This window comes from Tympanuchus pallidicinctus, unplaced genomic scaffold, assembly GCF_026119805.1.
Source record: "Tympanuchus pallidicinctus isolate F22 unplaced genomic scaffold, pur_lepc_1.0 scaffold7, whole genome shotgun sequence".
NCBI classification, from domain to species: domain Eukaryota; kingdom Metazoa; phylum Chordata; class Aves; order Galliformes; family Phasianidae; genus Tympanuchus; species Tympanuchus pallidicinctus.
The window spans coordinates 5,987,916-6,009,107 of NW_026294791.1; the positions used below are offsets into that span (position 1 = coordinate 5,987,916).

At 35.6% G+C, this 21,192-nt stretch overlaps 1 protein-coding gene across 2 annotated transcripts in view; it reads left to right on the forward strand.

The window, feature by feature from the left end:
- FAF1 (Fas associated factor 1) overlaps nt 1–21,192 on the forward strand; it is a 142,064-nt gene that overhangs the window by 17,380 nt on the left and 103,492 nt on the right. For both annotated transcript variants that reach the window (XM_052665955.1, XM_052665956.1), the window contains exons 3-6: nt 11,255–11,301; nt 13,703–13,911; nt 15,644–15,735; nt 16,074–16,162. In XM_052665955.1, the coding sequence (XP_052521915.1) occupies nt 11,255–11,301; nt 13,703–13,911; nt 15,644–15,735; nt 16,074–16,162 (437 nt within the window). The remainder of the gene's footprint in view (nt 1–11,254; nt 11,302–13,702; nt 13,912–15,643; nt 15,736–16,073; nt 16,163–21,192) is intronic.

The window sequence follows — 21,192 nt, forward strand, 5'->3', positions numbered from 1 at the left end:
GAAATTGTTCTTCAATTAATAATCCAGTAACTCTTAAGCCTGCTACAAGTGCTGGTTTGTTGCTTCTCGAGTGTTATTCCTCTGAGACCAATCAATTTACAGTAGATTTTAATATTTGAGGAAGCAAAAGTTAGGAATTTCTGTGTGCTGTAAAATTTGATGGCTTAAGAAGTTTTCTCATTCAAAACCTTCTGCTTCGACATTTGGAGATAAGAATGACAATATACATGTATTTTAAACTTTGTATGAAGGGAATAAAAAAGAAATCCCAAGTATGTCCTTTTTGAATTGTTTCTGATAGTATATATTTAAGAGAAATGATCTATTAATGCAGAAATTCCTGATCTGCTTGGCCCTATGTGATATGGACTTTCAGGTATGTGAGGTAACTGCTGTCCTGATATCCTGTACATAAAATCTAGTAAGATCAGATTTTTTTATATGAAGAACAGCATTCTCTGCTTATTTTTTCTACCTTTTTCCATATCAGCATTTCTGTTGTTACTCCTTCAGCTGTTATTTCATTTTTTTTCCCAACAGATATGGTGATGTGGGTACTACTTGGCATAACACTTTAAGAGGAAAGTCAGTTTAATCAAAGCTAAGGTGGGGTTATCCCATGTTCACTTCACTGTAGATGTTGTGTGTATAATAATATATTAAAAGAAAAAACAACCTCACAAAAATCTGTTTTCTATTTAAAATAAACTCTTAAAATGGCCTTTGTGCCTTCCTGCTGTGCTTAGCTTTGTTATTCCGTGTTTGAAGCACAGTATAATTTCAGTGAAACCAGCAGTTTAGTGCACCTGGAAATGTGATGACTTGCAGTTCTTTTCTCACATAGCTTCCAAGAATCAGCTGACAAAAAAAGCATTTCTGTATCTTGGAACAAGAAAATTGTATATTTTGAACATCTGTTTTTAAAAAGCTTCTACTCTCAACTGTAGGGTTTTCTGTTTTCGTTTTGGTGTATAACTTACACAGAAGATTGTTTGGTTTGACTTTAGTTTCTTAATGGAAATATGCATTTAGTTTACACTTTATTCCTGTATTTTTCTCTGTGTGATGTCCTGTGGAAAGAAAAAAGTAAAAAAGTAAGAAGAATTTGAACTGAGAAAAGTGAGAGAGGCTTTGTAATTTTTCTTCCCTGTTTCTGTTGGAAATGCCATTTAAGATGGAATTCCTGGTCGAATGACCATGCACTGCCTCTTGACAGTTAGCAACAGTCCATTATTTATGTCTTTTGCTACTTTCTAAACATTAACTTAGTTCTTTTTTTACACAGTGTAGTAAATCTCAGTACCAGCTGGTAAGAACTAAAACACTGGACATTACTTTTGTCTGTTTTATTTTTCCAACTGATTTGCCCTGCAGAAACATTGATGTATCTCTGTTTTTTAAAAAATTAATTTAAATTAGACTGCACCCAGAAATCAGGAGATTCGTTTGTCATTCGTAGGGCCATTTCTTTTCCTTAAACATGGGGCAGTGCTGTCGTTTGCCTGTCAGCTCATTTTATTCTAAGCTGCCTGCTTTTCAGTGGCTGTGGAACCAGGGCTGCATGTGATGGTGATCCTGTTCATCACATTTACCCCTTCTATCTTGTATTGGTGATCTACTGTTTTCTTGACTTTTGACCACAATACTGACAGTGGTACACGTTTGACAGCACTTACTGTTGGAATGGTGAAGTTGACCATCTGAAGGATTTTGACTGTTAGGCACATGTATGTATCTGTGCTTTTATAACATTTTCTCTGTGTTCACATGAACAATCATGTGGGAACTAGAGGTTTCTATCTTTTTTTTTTTTTTCCAATTTCAAATTTTGTTTTAGACAGATGCCTCCTGTATCTGGGTGTCCTGTCGGATATGCTCAGCTCAGTTAGTTAATTCTTGCTGTTGCTGTATTGAGTAGCCTGGACAGCACTCAGAATGGTGCTTCCAGAAGAGCTGAGGAGGAAGAAAGCTCAGAGGTGACAATGACAAGTACTGCTGGTGGACAGGCTTCCACCTGGTGCTGCCCGTTCTCCAGGAAATACAGGAGTTGCAAGTTTCTTGTGCAGTATTAATCTCTTGTACTAGAAGACAAACTGTGTGTAAGCTTCTGTTTTACGAAGACTTACAGAAGCCCCTTTTGGAAGTCTTTAATTTATTTTACATTACATCAGGATCCCTTTAATTTCTTGTTCTCTGTATTTCCATCTGTTTTGTGGCTTCCAAGTGACATTTCCATATCGTTGAGTAAGCTCATATGAATGCTGTGTATCTTATGGAAGTTCTGTGCAGCAAAGCATTGGCAAAGATGACCAGCTATTCTTAAAGCGTGATTAATAAATCCATTATTATTATTTACTTTTGAATATCTTAATTTCATAGAAAGCAGATGTTTCTTCTCTTTTTGTATGTTTTCTACACTGTAGACTGTGGGATGCTCAGATCTATAGGTAGTTGTAAAGGTGGGATTGCTTTCCATGTAGTGATGTGCACTTCCATCTATTAAGGAAACAAATGCATACAAAGAACTCAACAACTAATACTTAGTGAGACAATTAAGATTCTTAGTTTGCAGAATGCAGAATAAGAGTGTTTCTTTGTCACCTCAGTAATGTGCTTCAAAGAAGGAGGATCACCTCTGGCAGTAATATGTGGCCCAGTTTCTGTGCTATGACCAAATCCCAACTGCTTCCGCCAGAGGCTTTTGGGCCTCGTTCACATGGTTTTTGAATTTTTTCTATTAGGAACCCTGTTTAAATTGCAATCAAAGCTGCAGCTGATACTGTGTAAATACTCAAGAATCTCATTTCACAGTGTTCCACCTGTGAAGAAGAGGCTGGGAAGGTAATGATTCCTCTCATTTCAGTTCTCAAATCTTTCTGTACAGTCTTATTTTCCTTATTTCAAGTCTTCTATACCAAAGCTTCACTGGATTCCCATAGATCTTGCCTGTGACTACTCAGGTATTAAAAAAAAAAGCCTTCCTCAAATGCTCCTCACCCCAGCAGTCAATAGCTGTGTCGTATACTAGACCTATGGGGACATACGGTTTCTTGAATTTACCTTTGTTTTTTTTTTTTTGGTACTAAGGCAGGTGAAGGCTAGAAATACAAACTATTTCCCGCCCCTGAATAAATTTCTGTGTCTGCATGAGGGTTTTGTGAAAGCAGTTTGAATACCTGTGAATGCTCTGTTGAAACATCTGTGACATACATGGAAAAGGTCTTAGAAACTTCAGTGGATGAGAAGACTCGAGCTTGCATTCCAGAAATCTGGTGTTTTTCAGTGATGTTCATTCTTGCCTCCTATTGGTAAGGCATTGCTACAGTTTTAACATTGTACAATTATTTGTTTTGTCGGCAATAAACTCTTTCTAAGAATCACTTTGATCTACCATGATTGAGGCAAGGGGTGGAAAGTTTACAAGTTTATGGAAACCAAGAGTTGGGGTTAAATATGTGAATTGTTTTGACCTCCAATTTGAAGGCACTTTTTTTGGAAGGATGAAAATGGATACCTCTCATGGAAGTAGTTCTTGGTTTATAATTTTATTTAAGGCAGTTAAGAATCATGGGTTTAAATGTGTTTTCTTTAGTGCTGTTTCATGTCTGGTTTGCAGTTTTGTTCATTCAGCAGAAGGGCCTAATTTTCACATTACTTTTTGAAGAAGGATGGGTGATAGAGTAAGAATATTTAATATAGGGTAAGACTGGTGTAGCATAGATGTCAAACCTTGGACAGAGTGTTTTCTAAATCAATACCCTCTACTTGCTGTTAAAATGTAATATTTTCTCAGTATGTGTGAAGAGATCTATACCTTCCATCCCTTCAGTATTTTAGCAAATGTAATGGTTAACTGGCCAATTGTCAGTTTCCTAGGCACTAAAGGGATTATGCTAATCTAAAACAATTTGATTTGTTTCATTACTAGTGATTTAATATTTCTAATAGGAAATGCCTGCTTTATTCACTGGAGCATAACAGAGGAATTATTATTGCTGTATTTTAATTTTTACTTAAACTTAAGTTTACTTAAACTTAAGTTTTAATATCTGGCCAGAAATGTAGGTGAGCAGACTTTTTTAGGTGGCATGTTCACATCGGCATTGTAAAGTCATGTAGGCAACGTGTCTTCTTTCTAAATAGAATGTAATTACTGAATAAATGAGCTCCTTGAACTTTATCTTGCGCAGTGAAAGCAAGGGGACTAGAAAACTTTGATTTCATTTCATGAAGAAAAGGCTCTATTTCTTGTAGTAGATAATTTTTTTTGTGCTCTGATAACACCATAAAAATCAGAACCTGAGAAAGCAGTAGTGCCTGAGTATTACTTTAGCTGTATGCATGCATTACCTACCTGCCTTACATTTCACAAATACTTACTTTCAGAGGATTCTACCTCTGGATTGGCAGCCTGTGTGCAGATTGCTTAGCATTAATTTGTCCTTAAACATTGCAATTTAAGAGCAAATTTCTAGAGTATATTAATAGTTGAGTGGATGGTAATTGGTGTTTTAAGATATCTGAAAGTAGTTTGCCATGTATTACTCTATAACTAGTTGAACTGAAAATTGCATACATCTTCTAAATGTGTGTTTGACAAGCAATTAGTCTGTCATGAAATCATGCTGGGAATGTATGAGTAGGAGTAAAATGAAGTAATTTATTTAATTTGAGAACCAGCGTCTGCAGATTCTGTGACTGTTTTGCAAGTGAACCTTAATGTGAAAGATTGGACCACAGTAAGCTAGGAGTCATCTGGAAGCCACCAGGCTTCTAGAGTGGGGTATTCTGAAAAATGATATAAATGTTTTACTACTGAGTATCTTAACTGTTCTGTCCGAGTTTTATTTCGTGCACTATCTAATCCTGGAAGACCTGGTTGGTGCAGTGCCAGAAACACAGCCTTGTCTGAAACGTGGTCTGAAGCACTGTAGATGAGCTATATGCTGCATACTTTGAGCTCTGCGTTTTCTGGCTTCCAAAATAAGCGAAATGTTGCATAAATATTCTTTATTATTGATTATGATTAAGCAGTCTGTTGACTACAGTGAGAGTAATTTGGAATCTGTCAGGATGCTTTGTGGTGTTGTGCCTTTTTCAGTAAAAGCAACCTCATTCTGTATGCAGCGCTTCCAGGATTTTTTAGAATCATGTTGTGTCATGAGATTTCATCCTATCTTTGTAAGACTCACTGGGAACTAGCATGTCATAACAACAAGCAGTTTTAAAGTTGAACAAGAAGTATATTGTCTTCGAGTAGCCATCCCCAACCTTTCCCTGATAGTATATTGCCATTCAAATTTACGTAAAACTATTTGGAGAGGGATAGAAGTGTGGGAGCTCAGAATACAGATTTTTTTCAGCCTCAGCCTTTGTTTTATCTGTCTCTCCTGTTGTCTAGCTTAGTGTTTCAAGGAGTAACAAAATATGCTTTGATATCAAGCATAAGCTTTTGTTTCTGTGAAGTTAGGATATGAAGCTGTGTAGCATAAAAATGTGTGATGTTAATCAGTATAATATAGTATAATATAATAATATATAATAATATAGTATATACTAGTATATAGTATATACTATATACTAGTATATACTATATACTATATATATACTATATACAAGTATATAATACTACATAATAATATAGTATAGTATGATATCAGTATAATCAATACTGATCAATATAAGCTTCTTTACTTATGTGCTCATGGTTTTTATTTTCATTACACCATATAAATGCATCCATTTGTGAATCTGTTATTGAGATTGAGCTTTATTTGTGGAATTATGCAGTAACAGTGTACAATTAAAGGACCGTGTAAAGTGTGGTTTTTTTCCCCCAGGATTATTGAAGTATATCTGACTGTTGAAAGGCTTCCTAGTGCATTTCAGCATATTGTATGAGCTACAGGAACAAGTTTGTTGAAGCCACCAAAGAAGTGGGGAAAAGTGGGAAACCACATCTAGAGTGCTAACTGCAAACTATTTCAACGCTCGCTCTCTTGCTGATGATGTGAATCATCTGTATGAATATATTCATGTGGCGTTTTTGATGAAATGCTAATTTTTTGCTTTATTAGTAATTCTATTGTTTGACAGCTTTTCATGAAGTATATTTGTTATAAAGAAAGCAAGCTGAAATAAAGCAGAATGCATAGAAAGACATTTCATTGTAGTTCAATTACAGCTTTTGGTTAAATTTTAACCACGATGGGGACAAATGTTGGCATTTGGTAAGAACTGTGGGTGTAAGGCAACGTCTAGCGCTTGGAAATACTTTGAGACTCGCAAAGCTGGGGAAATGCCAGCAAGTATAATGCAAACTGCAGGAAAATGCTCACTCTTTTCTATGCTTTGTACAGCCTGGGAATGGTAACAAAGGTAGAGTTTGCTCCTGTTAATTTACTGCAGGGGCATAGTAAGTAATTGTTAGGAAAATTTAAATATTAATACATTCATTCAAAAATCCAAAAAATGATAGTTTTTGTAACTTGAGCCAAAAGCAGTCGTTACTTGTTAAAGTAGTGGTTTTAAAGTATCTGTGTAGGAGGCTGATGCTGAATCTTGTCTGCAAAAGTGTCTGGTCTAAAATAATTTGTATTTGTGCAGAACATTTTACAGAATTTCACATCTAGGATGGCAGATTGCTAACATACATGTAACAGGCAAGATCAGACAGTTGTGTGAAGTTGGGTAGAAGCCATGTTTCTTTGCTTGGGAATCTTGTGATACACTCCCAGTGTCTTAGTGCAGAAAGAAGTGATTGTTTTACAGCTGACTTCAGTAAACCTTCATTTTATTAATTCGATTTGCGTGCATTATTTGACAAGTACTTGCTGTATGGTTTTGTCAGTGTTGGTGAGTAAAACTTTTCCTGTTTGCTCCCAAATAGTCCACTGTCTATGGTTATAATCAGATCACAGGAGAAGTTCCTACATGCATATAATTTTTATGGAATTGACTGCACTTCTAGCATTAGGAGGTCAGAACAAATATTTTTGTCATAATTATATCTGGCATTATCTGTTAAAAACGTGGCAATGGCAAGATCAGTTCTGTTGGAAAATGAAAGATTTTTGTTGATTAAAAGTCTGTAGAAAAGCATTATGAAAATGATTTTTGTTACTACTGAAGTTTGCAGATAACAGTATCCTGTGTTTCACTGTAAGAAATATTTCTGTGGCCAAAATGAACAAATAAATCCTGATACTATTCCATTTTTCCTTTTTTTTTTTTTCTTTTCTAAATTCAGCAATCTTGAGTGATAGGCAAGTAGGATGAATTGATCAAATACAGGAACACTTACTGACACTGACATTTTCAAAACACAGTAGTTAAGATTTTTTTTTGGTACTAAATGCTTGTATCTGCCTCTACAGTGAGGCTTGGTACACATGATTTGGGGTTCTGTTCACTTGTGTTATCAGACAGAAAAATCTATACAGGATTAAATGATGAAAAGGTCAATCAAGTATTTAGATATATATGTAGTGTGAAGCAACAAAACCAGTTATAACCACCTGCTCTTGGTTTTCATTGAGGTAGAAGTCTGAATGTGGGAGGGGAAAAGAGGTGGCTGAGGAAGCTTTTTTTTCACATCTCAGCCATTGGGAGAATCTTTGGCTGTGCTCATCTGGGCCTGACTTTAGCACTTAAGGTAATTTATCTAAGCATCGCTTGTAAATTGTGGAGTTCATGAAGAGGAAGGAATTCCCTGCCTGGTTTGCGCGTGCAGTCAGTCAATATGTGTAAACCCCTGCTTCTAAACAGTATCATTAGCAAATCTGGTCTATTTTCAATCCTACCGATAACCACTGAGTATTTTAAGCTCAGGAGATAAGTCTGTACTATCTGAAATGATGCAGTTTTTCATCATTTCCTCCCTCCAGAGTGAAAAACACCATCAGACATGCTTATTTATTTTTTTTTTAATGGTCAGTACCATAAGTGTGTGTTTTGAGAGAAGTCATCAACTTTATTATTTCATCAGGTTATTAAAAAAGGTTGATCTTATTTTTTTTCCCTCTGACACTGTTTTGTACCAGTGAAAGATAGATTAGTCAATTCTGGATACATGTGACTATTACAGCAAATATTTCCTTGAGGAAAAGCTTTAAATTTAAGAGTCTGCTTCACAGCATTCTTCAGGCACTTAAATTATTCTAGTCTGTAGAGTACTACTGAGTTCCTGGGTTGCCCAAACTTTTAGTGGATTTAATAACCTTTTATTAATCCTGTTGCTCCACTGGATTTAATGTATTTTGATACTGTAGTTTGGGAACTTGCTGCTGTGATGCTAACCACCAGAAAAAATTATCGTTACTTTGACCTTTGTAATTGGCACTCGTCAGTCCAGTATTGTGTCGTATTTTTGTCTTTCCGTTCTCTGAATGAAGAAGATTCTTAGTCATCATTCTCAGTATGACTTTAAACTGTTACGTGGAGCAGACTCAGAGTTATAATAGTAGAACTTCTGGATGTCTGTCTGGTCAGAAATGAGCCAGTTTACATCAGGTTATGCTGGACCTAATGAATTCTTAAGTAATTTCAGTTCTTAGATATAATACAGTTTCTAAGCAAAATTCATAAATAAAGAATAACTGAATTTGGCTTAAAATTTCCTAAATAAGTTGTGAACCTTGTAGTTGTTTGAATGTTGTCACTGAAGCAATAATTATGTTCTTGCTTCTGTTCATTTGTATGACATTTGAACAATATTACACAAGGTTTGGTACATGGGTAGCATTGCGACACACCTTACACCTTTAGCTTTGGGAAAAATCTTATTAAAACTCTGTAATTTTCCAGTTAAGTGGAGCTTAACTCTTTAAATACTGCTAGCATTAGAACAGACACCAAAAAAAAACCAACCAACCAAACAGAAGTTGAAGTTGTGGACACAAGTGGATATACACGTGAGAACGGAGCAAGCGTGTACTGCTGCTTCCCTGGTAACAACCTGAAGCTGAAGAAATGTTCTGAGCCAGACATGCGTCTTTATTTAATAACCCATGTGCAGATTTACTGCACCTGTCATATATTTCACTTGAAGCAGTTTTAGTATCTTTAACTACTGTGTATTAGTCACACATGCTGGTTTTGCTGCTCAGATGATCCCTGTTTGGACAGACAAAACTTAATATCTTTGAACGTTTGCTCCATCGCAGGGAGCTGATCCTCTCTCAAAAGGGTCTGATGCTGTGGAAGAAGAGTCTGGAATAGTCTTAATGTGTTCACTTACTAATTTGTTTTTAGTCACAACATTCCTGCTATGAAATCCTAAAGTGGATGGTTGTTCCCATTTCTTTGCAATGTCCACCTATAGATGTCATGTAAGAACATGAATGTTTAATGTTTATGCAGTATCTGTGTCGGCACTGCCACCATTTGTCATCTACATATTTTTAGTTTTCCATTTTCCTTAATAAACAATGTCCAGACTGTTTTTACTGTGGTTAATAGAGGTCTTTCCATCAAACCCATTCATAATGCCGTTGCTGTGTTTTCTTAGTGATGTGCCCCTTAAATGTTAGCAAGTTTACAAAACTGGGGACCTGAACAAATGCATTATTCAGTTCTAAAGAAAATTGCTTGGAACCTCTATCGTATTTAGCCCCTCTGATTAGACTTAGAAAAAATGAGCTGAGATTGAGACATGAGCTTTGACTGAAGAAGTGTGGGGATGCCCTGCTGTGCTGTATTTCTTTATTGCTGAAGTAGTTTCTTTTTGTCCAGATTGTCACTGGTCCTGTGGTGCAGGAACCTCTATTTGGTTTTCATATCCTATAGATGCAAAATACAGGATGTTTTTGTCTCTTGGCCAACTTGTGTATCTTGCTGATGAGTACTGGGGCCAATACAGAAAAACCCAAACAAACCAGAACCTTCCATTTTTCGTGGAGGTTTTTTAGATGAACGTGATCAAGAGCTGTGTATGACTGCAAAAACCACACTGATGATAAATGAGACACATTAAAAAGAATCTTCTGGTTATTGCCATATGTGATGGATAACCTAATTTAAAATGTGCTCTGCTAGGAAGCTGTTTTCACTGTAATTTGATACAGACTTGTGGGTAGTTGTTGTAGCTCATAGATACCTCCAGCACTTTCCTGTGTCTTTTTCTGCTGTCCTTGTGTAATGTTTTGCATATCTTGTTACAGTATCAAAGTTACTTTGAGTTCAGTAGTAATACTTTGACTTCAGTTGTTAACCATTGTTTGTTAACTGTTAACAGGAACTGTAAAAACTCATGGTTATGTATTCAGAGAAGAAACATAGGATTTAACTCTTGGTTTATTCTACCTTTATTGGACACTTCTTGTTTAAACCACATCAGTAAATACTGATTTGTAAAAATGATGATGGATAATGACAGTCCATCGTCACAGTATTTGACTTAATCCTCTTGTAGTACTACAGAGTCTGAGCTTCTAAGTTTCAGCTTTGTCTTCATCAAGGACCAGTCACTCCTCAGGTATACAGGCCAGCAGGTCAGGTGCCTCTGGCACATGGGAATGGATGTTAGTCATATTAGAAATCCTGGTAGTAACGTGTGCTGGTGGCACAGCAGAAAGGGGGGATTAGTAGTGGGATGCTACAAACTCTTAACAAATACCAAGTCTAGCAAATATGTTCCTGCATTTACACTTGAGTAATATTCTGTTCTGAGTTGCTGATCAGCACGTGCTGACAGTTAGCTGTGTAAAGCATATTTAAAAATGTTTGCTTTTTTCACGTGAAGATTGTTTGAGTATTGGCGGTATTTCGGTGGTTCTGTGGTACGTGGTTATGCTTAGGAGGTTGGACTTCTCTAGAAGTCTCTGCAGCACTGGTGTACAGGCGAGAGTGGCCCAATGCTTCTGGGAGACATGAGCTTTTCTGTGTATTGCTGTCTGGCTGCCTTGTCTGCACACAGCTCAGTAAGTCTGAGAACTGTCTTTTTCCTTGTGCATGTACCAAGTGCTGGATTTACTGAGCGTGAGCTGTGCTGTTTATTCTTTTGTACTACACCTGGGAAATCTATTGAGCGTCAGTTGATGTTCATTTTCACTTAAATAGGTTTTTTTATTTTAAGAAGGTACTTTAATGGCAGTGTTGTTTACCAAGAGTATTTGAGAGTATTATATGAATGGAGAACATCTTATGGCATATTTTAAAGTAAGCTAACCACTTTTTAAAGCAAAATATAATAGTCTGTCCTGATTTATTTTTCTTCCTCTGCATACCTGATTGAAAACTTTTTTTCTCTTCTCAGGCAGCTATAAATGGTGTAATACCACAAGAAAATGGCATTCTGCAAAGGTAAGCGCAGAGGGATGGAGTAGTACATACAGAGAGTGATGCTGCATAGTAGTTGCATTTTTGTTTCTGAATCCCAAGATGATGATATAATTTTCCTTTTAAAGCAGTTTTTGTGAGCCACAAATTCAATTCCTGACAAAGCTGATTTCAAAATCAATTTTTCCCATAGCGGTGAAGAACAAGCTCAACCATCTGTTTAAATTAATGATTTTTTATTTTATATTAATTAGGTCATTAACTGGTGGTAGATACAATGCTAGATAAAATAAAGTTGCTTCCTTCTACAAATAGCTTTACTGATTTCCTTTCAGTTTTTAAATTAAATTTTGGCTCATATATTGATGCTTGGATACCTTGGAGTCACTGAAGCATGATCTCCTAAGTGCTGATGAGGCAACTGAATACAACAGAACAGGAGTTGAGCTACTTGAGAGAGGCAGTTAAATATTATTTTTAATTTTGTTCAGGAAAATAGTCAAGGTACTGTTTTTAAAAGTTTATTTTAATGATTAAAGAAGATGCTTAGTGTAGGTGATGTTATGTTCTGGCATAAATGCCAATGCTCACTAAAGCTATTATTAAATAAATTGTTTTTTTGGATCAAGATAAAACCTTATTTGCTTGGTAAAATTACTAGATGTATATTCACTGTTAAGCCTGCATGATCTGATTGATCAAGTCTCTTCTGTGTCAAGTACTATTTCTACTTACATTAATAAGTCCTGACCTCAAAGCATTACAATTCAAAACACCAGAACATTTACAGCCATTTTGTCAGGGAGAAGGATTTGGGCAGCAGTTATACCAGACTTTGGTAACAGGTGGGTCTGATGTCCACTTAACGCAGCTTTCTTCATTAGGAAATTCTTTATTTGTAGAAGTGATGGGACATTAAAATGTATCTCAAGTCTTTTATTTTCCTTTTTTCTTTCCGTGGTAGAAGTTTAAAATTAGGCCTGGTAGACTTAGAAGCCTACCTTCCAGTGGCTTTCAGATGAGGTTGATTTACTGATTTGGATGCTTTTTAGTGGCTTTCTATGCTTCATTAGAGATTGCAAGTCAGATATGTAAAATACTTTTGGGGATGGAATGAAGTATATTTAATGCAGCTGAACTTGAAGTCAAGTTTTACTTTCTAGTTCAGTTGTGTTGTATTTAAATAAATAAATAAGTTCAGCTCCTGAGAATCAGAATATTCTTTGCTTCTGAGTTCTGCTAATGAAAATGATTACGGTACCAAGTTTTGGTTAGGCATCAAATTGAAAACAAAAACAAAAAACCCAAGAACAAACAAAAAGCCCAACAAACATATTGCTCAGTATTTAAACTTTTTTAAAGCTTGAAAAGAAGTATTCTCCCTTGTTTTACGAGCATAATACATGGTTGTTTTTTTTTAAAAAAATTTTATTTTCAAAAAAGGAAGTCACAATATTGTGGTATGCAATGGCTTGGTGCTATTTATTCCATCCACATTCATATTTTTTTTTCTAAGTTCAGTCTTTATAGGCTTGACTTGCGTAAGAAACATTTCCGTTGATCCAGAGATCTTATAGTATCTTCAGGAAGGAGAGTATGCATTTTTTTAAATAAATTCTGTTTAGGAATGGAAATGAGGCAAATTGCATCCCTGTATTTCTTAAATGCATGCTCAGCTTCCATTTTTTCAGTGCATTCATTTTATTAGCTTACATCCTCCCTCAGGGTACCCTGTTGGTGCCCAAGACACATAATCCTCTAAACAGAGAGCACTGTCTTACTGGTAAGAACGTCTACAATGTGAAGCCCTGTGAAGTGTCTCGCCAGCAAAACTTTATGTCAGTACATCATAATTTTCTTTGTCCTGGAGTTATGTTTCTTAAATTTAATGTTTTGTTACCTTTGGTTCTAATCTCAGTTACATGGTACTTTTATGAGAGGTTCACTGAGGAGGATGAGTTGTGCTTCTGGGTAATCTGGGTTTCCCAGTTTATTCTGACTTTTATTTTAAGCTTTACTTCTTATTCTAAATTGCATATGATGCTGGCCTAGTGATATAGAAAACTGGTGGTTGCCATGGTGCAAATTTTTATATGGTCACAGCACTCTTGGAACAGGAAATAATGCTGCTTCTCAAGATAAATCTGATGTTAATTACATAGTGAACTTGAGACTATCATAATTGCTTAAATACCTGTTTGTCTTCTAAGCTGCTTTGCTATAGCACTTCTGAGTCCTTGAAATATTAATGTTTTTAATATGAAAGTTAATTTCTAATTATGAACAAAAAAAGTATTTTCAGATATTACAGTGGAGTTTATTCCAGAGGCATGTGCTGTGGACAACAGTGAGTAATTCTGTTCACTTCACAAATCTTTATTTAAACATTATCAATTTGTTCATACTTTATCTATGTATCCTTCAGTGAGTACGGTGGAGAGACTTTACAAGGACCAGCATATGGCCCCACAAGTCATTCTACAGCAGCTTCTTCAGCTTCTTCATCTTCCTCAGCATTTCACCATGTAGTGCCATCTAGACAAATAGTGGAAAGACAACCTCGAATGCTTGACTTCAGGGTTGAATACAGAGACAGAAATGTGGATGTAGTACTTGAGGACAGCTCTACAGTGGGTAAGAATGTGTAAACCTGACATAACTGTTGAGGTAAAATTGTTAAAGTAAAATCAAACTAAAAAGACCCTGCTACCAAGATCTAAATCATATAGGGAAAAAAAACCCAAACCAACCAACAAAACCCCTCAAAAAATGTCCCACAAAGTGCAGTTTTCATAGCTTCTAACCATTTTCAAACCTCTTTGCAGCTCGAAAAAAGCAAAAATTTCACTAATCCATTGTAAAGGTTAGTGATCTATCAAATATTTATTTTGACATCTAGGTGTCTCATGGACTTACTTCATAAACAAAATGGAGATTACTGATTAAGTTGAGGCAAGAAAGTGTAATTTGCAGTGGGATTAGTGTAGATGCAGTCAAGTAATAAGTAGATCATCTTGGCATTTCCTTTTGAATCTCTATAGCATCATCCCTTTCTAAATAAGATTAGTGACACAATTCAGAGAATTCTTCTAAGTGTGAAAAGCATTGTAGCATCCTTCTTTTTATTTGTCTCTTTTTTGAGGAAATTAAGAGTTTTGTTATCAGACTTGATTGTTTTTATTCTAAATATGATGCATTTTGTACAAGTGTTTTAGTAACATGCTGTTCTTAGCATTGCAAGCATATTCTTTTTTATAATTCCCAACTGACTTAATTTACTCTTCCTAAGGAAAAACAGTACTATTTTTTTTTTTTTAAGACAATATGCAGATCAAAACAAATGAACATGTCGAGAAATAGCTGATTAAAAATTTGTTGAGCTGTCACTTTGTCTGTGATGAAATTTTGAAATTGAAACCTTGGGTCCTTGTTTTTCTTGTTAGTGTTTGATTTGGTATTTTTATGGTGCCACCTAGTGATGATCAGTCGAATTCTTGGTCAGCGTTACTTTGCTCGGTGTGGCACTGAGTTACATCCAAAGTAGATACAAGAGTGACCAAATCAGAATTTTTCAGCTATAGTAGGTGTAGTAGGCAATAGGTGTTTGTTTGTTTCTATTAGCTTCTTTCAGATACAGATGATTAAGTGACAGGGCAGAAGGTAGTCGGTGTAAAACTTCTGTGTTTCTTGGCGTATGAAGGTTGAAGGAAGCCTTGTTTAAAATCTTGAGAGAAGTGTGAAAGGTAAATCATAGAATTTCAACCATAAACATCAAGAAAGCACCTTTTTGGCTTGTTCAGGGATCTGCTTGTTAGAATCCCAGGTGAGGGCAGAGAGGCCTAATAGAGATGGTTGATCTTCAAGATGACCTCTTCAGAGCACAGGAACAGTCCATTTCAACATGAGGAGGAGCAGATGTGGCCAAAGGCCAGGATGGAGGAACAGAATGTGCAAAACACTGAAAAATCTGTCCGACCAGTCAAATATACAAACACTGCAGTTCCTTAAGTCCAGATAATTGATTGTGGAGCTGAGTATCAGAAATGCAGACTCACTTCATTTCTAGCAAAGTGCATAGCTCCAGATGGCATGTATCTGCAGATGTATGGTTCCAGCATATATCGTGTAGAGCTACTCAAATATTTGTCCAAATCACTGTATCCTCATGTGATTGTGTGAATCAGATTCTTGTTCTATGTGATTTTTTTTACTTTCATTTATTCTTTACTGTTTGAAATATGTGTCACAGTGATAACTTCACTAAAACTGGTTTTCACTGTACCTTTTCCTTATTTTTGGAAACAAAGAGATAAATGTGCATATTTTAAATATGAATTTCTTGACATTTTCTTCATTTTCTCTTCAGGAGATATCAAACATATTCTAGAAAATGAACTTCAGATTCCTGCAACTAAAATGCTGTTAAAGGGGTGGAAGACTGGAGATGTAGATGATAGTGTAAGTTTTCAGCTGTGTTTTCAGTCAACTGAATTCAGTGTTTCAAACTGAGGGTCTGAGGGTGGGAATGACAGTACAAGGTTTCTGAGTGTTAGATGTCTCAGGTGAAATCTCTACAAGGATCTCTTAAACTAAAAGCATTTTAAAAACATCAATGTATTATGCAGTGTTTTTAGATACAATGCAGCACACCTATAGAGTTGTTATTAAATTAACAGTAGATTTTAAAAATTTGCTGGTGTTGTGAAGAAGCTTTTATAATTAAAAGGAATAAAGTAAACTAATATGTCAAAATCAGCAAATGTTTTATATTTACAATTTTTTTTTTCTTCCTTCAGACTGTTTTAAAAACTCTACACTTGCCAAAAAATAATAGTCTTTATGTTCTAACACCTGACCTGCCTCCTCCTTCTTCAAGTCATTCTGGGTAAGTCTTTTGTCTATAGATTCTGCTTGTATGATTCTTTCTGTGTGTTTTCTATTAAACAGTTTGCATTCTTACAGGAATTTGCAATCAGTAAATGTGCAGTGTTTCACTGCTCTAAGATACAAGTGTAAAGATTAACTACCTCAGCACCTCACTGTTGAAAGAAGGTTGTTTTAAGAAAACTGTGGTGTAATACATACTGAGGTTCATGCAGCATTTTGCATCTTCAAGTTTTTATGACTTAATTTATTAAAATCTTGTCCCTGTGGAAATGAAAGCTGGTCTTTCATAGTTTATCACATTAGATTGATTCATAAACGAGTACAAATAGTTACCAGCAGATCAGAATTTTCTTTCTGAAGTGTCTGTTGCTTTATCATATCTTCTTGGACTTATAAAGCGTACAGTTAGAGCAATAATGTCCTCTAAGCAGGGTATCTTCTATTATTGATTTCAATACTCAGATGTTCACTAGTCAGTGAATATTGCAAAGGTTTGAAAATTAAATAGTTTTTATGGGAAATAGAATCGTTGTTGTTGTAATTTGTAGCCACTTTGCTTTAATTTATTTGTCTTATTTTCTACCCTGTCTATATATAGCTTCTCGAAGGTGGATTGGTGTGTATTCTTAATGGGAAAACATGAATTTTGTTCCGTGGCCACTAGAGGGTGCACTGTAATTGAGTGTGAAAGGAGTAGCTCTGATCCTCAATTGTCAAGCAAGCAGGAAAGATTGCAGTTTGAAATGATCAAATTGCATAATCAGGAGACTGGATTGCCTTCAAATTGTCTGAATTGCTTTTCTGCTGCTATAGTTAGATAGCAGAATATTCTACTAATGTGATGAAGGAAACAATCAATAGAAATAAACATAGTACTTAGGTCCACAACCCTGCATGCTGTGGAGGAAATAAGAAAGCTGATGTATATTATAAAAAAAAAAAAAAAAAAAAAGTAATAATTATTAATAAAACACAAGCATTAGAAGAGGGAATAATGGTAATGGAGCAGGAAGAGCTGGTTAGTACTGAGCTGTGATGTGAATTCAGTGTGCTGAAAGGAGTTGTAGTTGTGAGTAGGAACGATGGGATGTTATGCGTAACGAGCATATGCTAACTGAAGGATAGTGACAGTGCTGTGGAAAAACCATGTAGATGCTAACATTTTTCAACATGGATTCCTAGTATATTTTAATTTCAATGGAAATAAATGCTGATGATTTTAACTGAAATAAACTGTGTAACAGCAACAAACTGTTTAAAAGGAGTTCTCAGGCTTTCTTGTTGAACAGTTTAAAAGAACTTTACTTCCTAATAATATCACAGTAGGTGTTACCTTTACAGTTTATACTTGTTTCACAGAGGAGATGAGTTCTGCATATTTTTAGGATAAATTTGGTACCTTTGGGGATAGCAAATGATGATTAATTAGTGGCTACTTAAAGATAATTTGAAGGCTAGATCATCCCTTGGAGTCATAAATTCTAGATGAAAGGGGAGGCTTGCCTCCAATTAAAGCATCAATGCAGATCAAAACACATCTAATTGAAGCAATGTACAAAACCCAGTTACACTGTTTACTGCCTACTGCTAGGTCAGTTATTATTCAGATTAGTTTGGTACCCTCAATTTTTAAAAGCATGATGTTCTCATTTATTATTAATGGATGTTAAGGAACTTTGCCTCTTACTTTTCAACTTCATCTGTCATTTTCTTTAAATGCCTTCTATTTTGAAACATAGAAAAATAGCCATGATTTCAATATCTTCAGAAAGTGATATATGAGCAACCTGAGATTTCACTATGTGATGTTTTATGCATATGCCTTTTATAACAAAGTAGTCTAATCTCAGCTCTATAAACTCCAGTTTGTTTCTGTTCTTGATGCGCAGGGAGAATAAAGTTTGAGACATCTTTTTCCAGTGTGTTGGTATGTAGGCACTTGTGACAGACCCAGTGGCCTAAACCCGAAACTAAGTTAAACTGGCATCTAAGTGGAATAGTTTAAACAAGCAGAAATCTCATAGGGCATCTTCATTCATCAGTGGCATACCTAAAGCTTTCATAGGTAATAGAAACCCAGTGAATGACTACTGCATGTTAGGTGTGAAGATTAAATTGAAATGTCAAATACCACATGTGAGGTTGGCAAAGCCATACCTGTCCATGCACAGCATCTAGAACAAGACAACGTATTCTGTGAACAGTGGGTGTGGTGAAGCATGATTTCTAGTGAATTCCTACCTCATTCCAACAGCTTCAGTAACTCATCTCTCTCTCCATCTTCCCTTGATCTTGCTTACCTCTGGCAGTACTTCAGTTCCTCCAATACGTTCAGTAGCCCATATCATTTTTTTTCATCTGCTTAGACTGCCAGCCTGCCCTGCTTCTGTTCTGCAGATAGTTCTGTAACAGGTAATAGTGAATGACGAGAGATACCACATGCTGCAGTTACTTCTTGTGATCATTGTTCAGCAGTTGGCTGAATGTAAGAGGATTACACCCAATGTAATGTGGGTCCCTTTTCTCTATCCTGCTGTTGATTTATGCCCGGTATTTGAGTCCTTTGTGAGGCTGTCAGATTTCTCTGAGACTAATGAATATGTATAAATTTGCTGGATAAAACAAGTAAGAAAAACATTATTTGCTTTGGAAATCCATTTTAAAAAAGAAAGGTACCAATGAAGTCCATCATTCAGTTGTCCAAGGGAGCGATCCCTTGCACTTGCTTTGTTGGATTAGATTCTTCACTTCCATCCAGTGGTTTTTCTTACCTTTGTTGCCATGGGTACTTCTAGAAAGCTGGCTCTATTTAGTTCAGGAGAAAGGTTTGGGAGAATAGAATGCAATGGAGAGGAACATCAAAAGCGCAGGCATGCTGGTCTGGCCATGCAGGTAGGTTTTCCAGGTGGTCTTTCCTTTCAATTTGGTGTATTCTAAGAGGTGCTTCTTACCAAATAATTTTGTTACTGTCATTTCAATTAATAGCTTGACCAAGTGTACTCTAGGTCAGGTTGATGGTTGGACTTGGAGATCTTGAAGATTGTTTCCAACCTAGACAGTTTTAAGAATCTATATGTTGGAGGTGATTACAGTGATGTATTTCTTTGCTAAGTGATTGTAATTTATTTTAGAAATGTAATTGTTTGTGTGGATAGGAATAAAAATTATATATGCATGGCAAGTAATGGGTATGTATTTTGCTGAGTACGTGTTTTTTTAAATTGTTGCAGAGCAGTGATTATGGCACGGTGTTTTAGTGTATGTTATCAACTGTAGCAGAGTGTTAATTAAGAATGATGTAACCTGCAACTCCAATTATTAGTATTGTCTGTTTAGCTGGACAGGAGCAGTGCCTTGCTTTAGTTACTTTGAAAGCATCAATAAGGATGGTAAGATTAATGTTTTATTTTCACATCTGCTCATGAGACAGTTTAAAAATCCTGAAGTTTAAAATGCAATAGAATGTAAACAAAGGGACTTCTGCTCATTTACATGTTAGCCAGATCTGCTGATTGCTGTTTGAACCTAATCTACCATCTCTTGCTGCATTAGCTACAACAAACATTACATTTACATACTGATTTCTTATTTTGTTTTAATGTAAATAATCTGTAATTACAGTAAATTTGGACTTCTGTTGACATGAGCTTGTATAAATCCGTAAGTTTAAAATGGAAATGTTAATTACCTTGTGTCATGCCTACTTACACAAAATTCCGAGGTTTTGGAGAATTCTTGTGGCTGAGGAAGATACTGCTTACTAGGAAATTCTGAATGCATTTCATTTAAAAAAACAAAAACAAAACTGAACTGAAATGAGAAGGAATATTTGCTGATCACTGAGTAAGGATATACTTTTGGTTTCAAAGCTAAAAACATTACTAAAACTTCAAAGAAAAATGCAATTTAGAAAGCAAAGTATTAAACCAGTGTTAAATGAAGGCATCAAATCGGTCATTTAACAATGGATACAACAATTTATTTTATTTATTAAGCATTTCAGCACAATGAGAAGTAGAAGCTTAAAATGCAAACACCACTACTGATGTCATCTTTCTTCAGCATTGTGTAGACTGAACAGTTGCTGTCCCCTTAAGTCTAGCATTATTTGCAGCTAAACATTTTTAGGCTAAATATTGTTTCTTTTCATGTATTAGACTTGCTGTTTATAAATTTTGCTGTATTAGAATTCAGATGGAGAGCTTGTAAATAAACTCATTAGTGATTTTTAATCCTGTTATTTGAGTGAGTGAAAAAATTTCTTGCAACTTCAAACTTGAAATTTCAGCTTTAAAGAGGAACATTTTTGTTTGCACATCGTGCATTTTCAACCCTGACTGAATCTTGGTCCATCACTGAGGTTCCTGCTCATTGTGATGATGCTGATAACCAGTGCTATAAGGGCAATCCATATGCAATCCTAAACTGATGCAGGTTTCTCTTGCTAAATCTGATGAGAATAAGGACTATTTTCTTTTGCCTGTTCTCAGACTTGCTTCTTTTTCCAAATGTAGGCAGAGTTTCTGTAATGGATGATTGGTGCCTAAAAATACAGTCAAGTTCCCTTGCCTCCTGTGCTGACACGAATGTGTAATCATTCAGCTGAGGAAAAAAAAAGTAACATTAAGATACCAGCAAATGCTTTTGAAAGCTAGAGTTTGCAGCAGGGGAGAAGCACTGCTGATAAAAGTGGCCTACTTTAGTTCGGCTTCTAGAATTTGATTTCCTTTCACCACTAATTAATCCTCAGATTAATTAAATTCTGTAAGCATTGGTGGCAAAAAAGAAAAACAAACTTGCCTTCAGTGGAAACTAGAGTTTGACACTGATTTTTTTTTTTTTTTTTTTCTTCATCCTCTCCTCCTCATTTCTTCCTTTTCCTTTTCTCTTTTAATTCAGATATTTCATTTGGAAGATGGTAGCCAACTAGTAACGTTTGAAGGAAACCGAAACTGCTGCATACATGGATGCAATAATTTTAGAAAATTGCATAGTGTTCAGAGGCAGTTATGTACTTCTTAAAGAAAA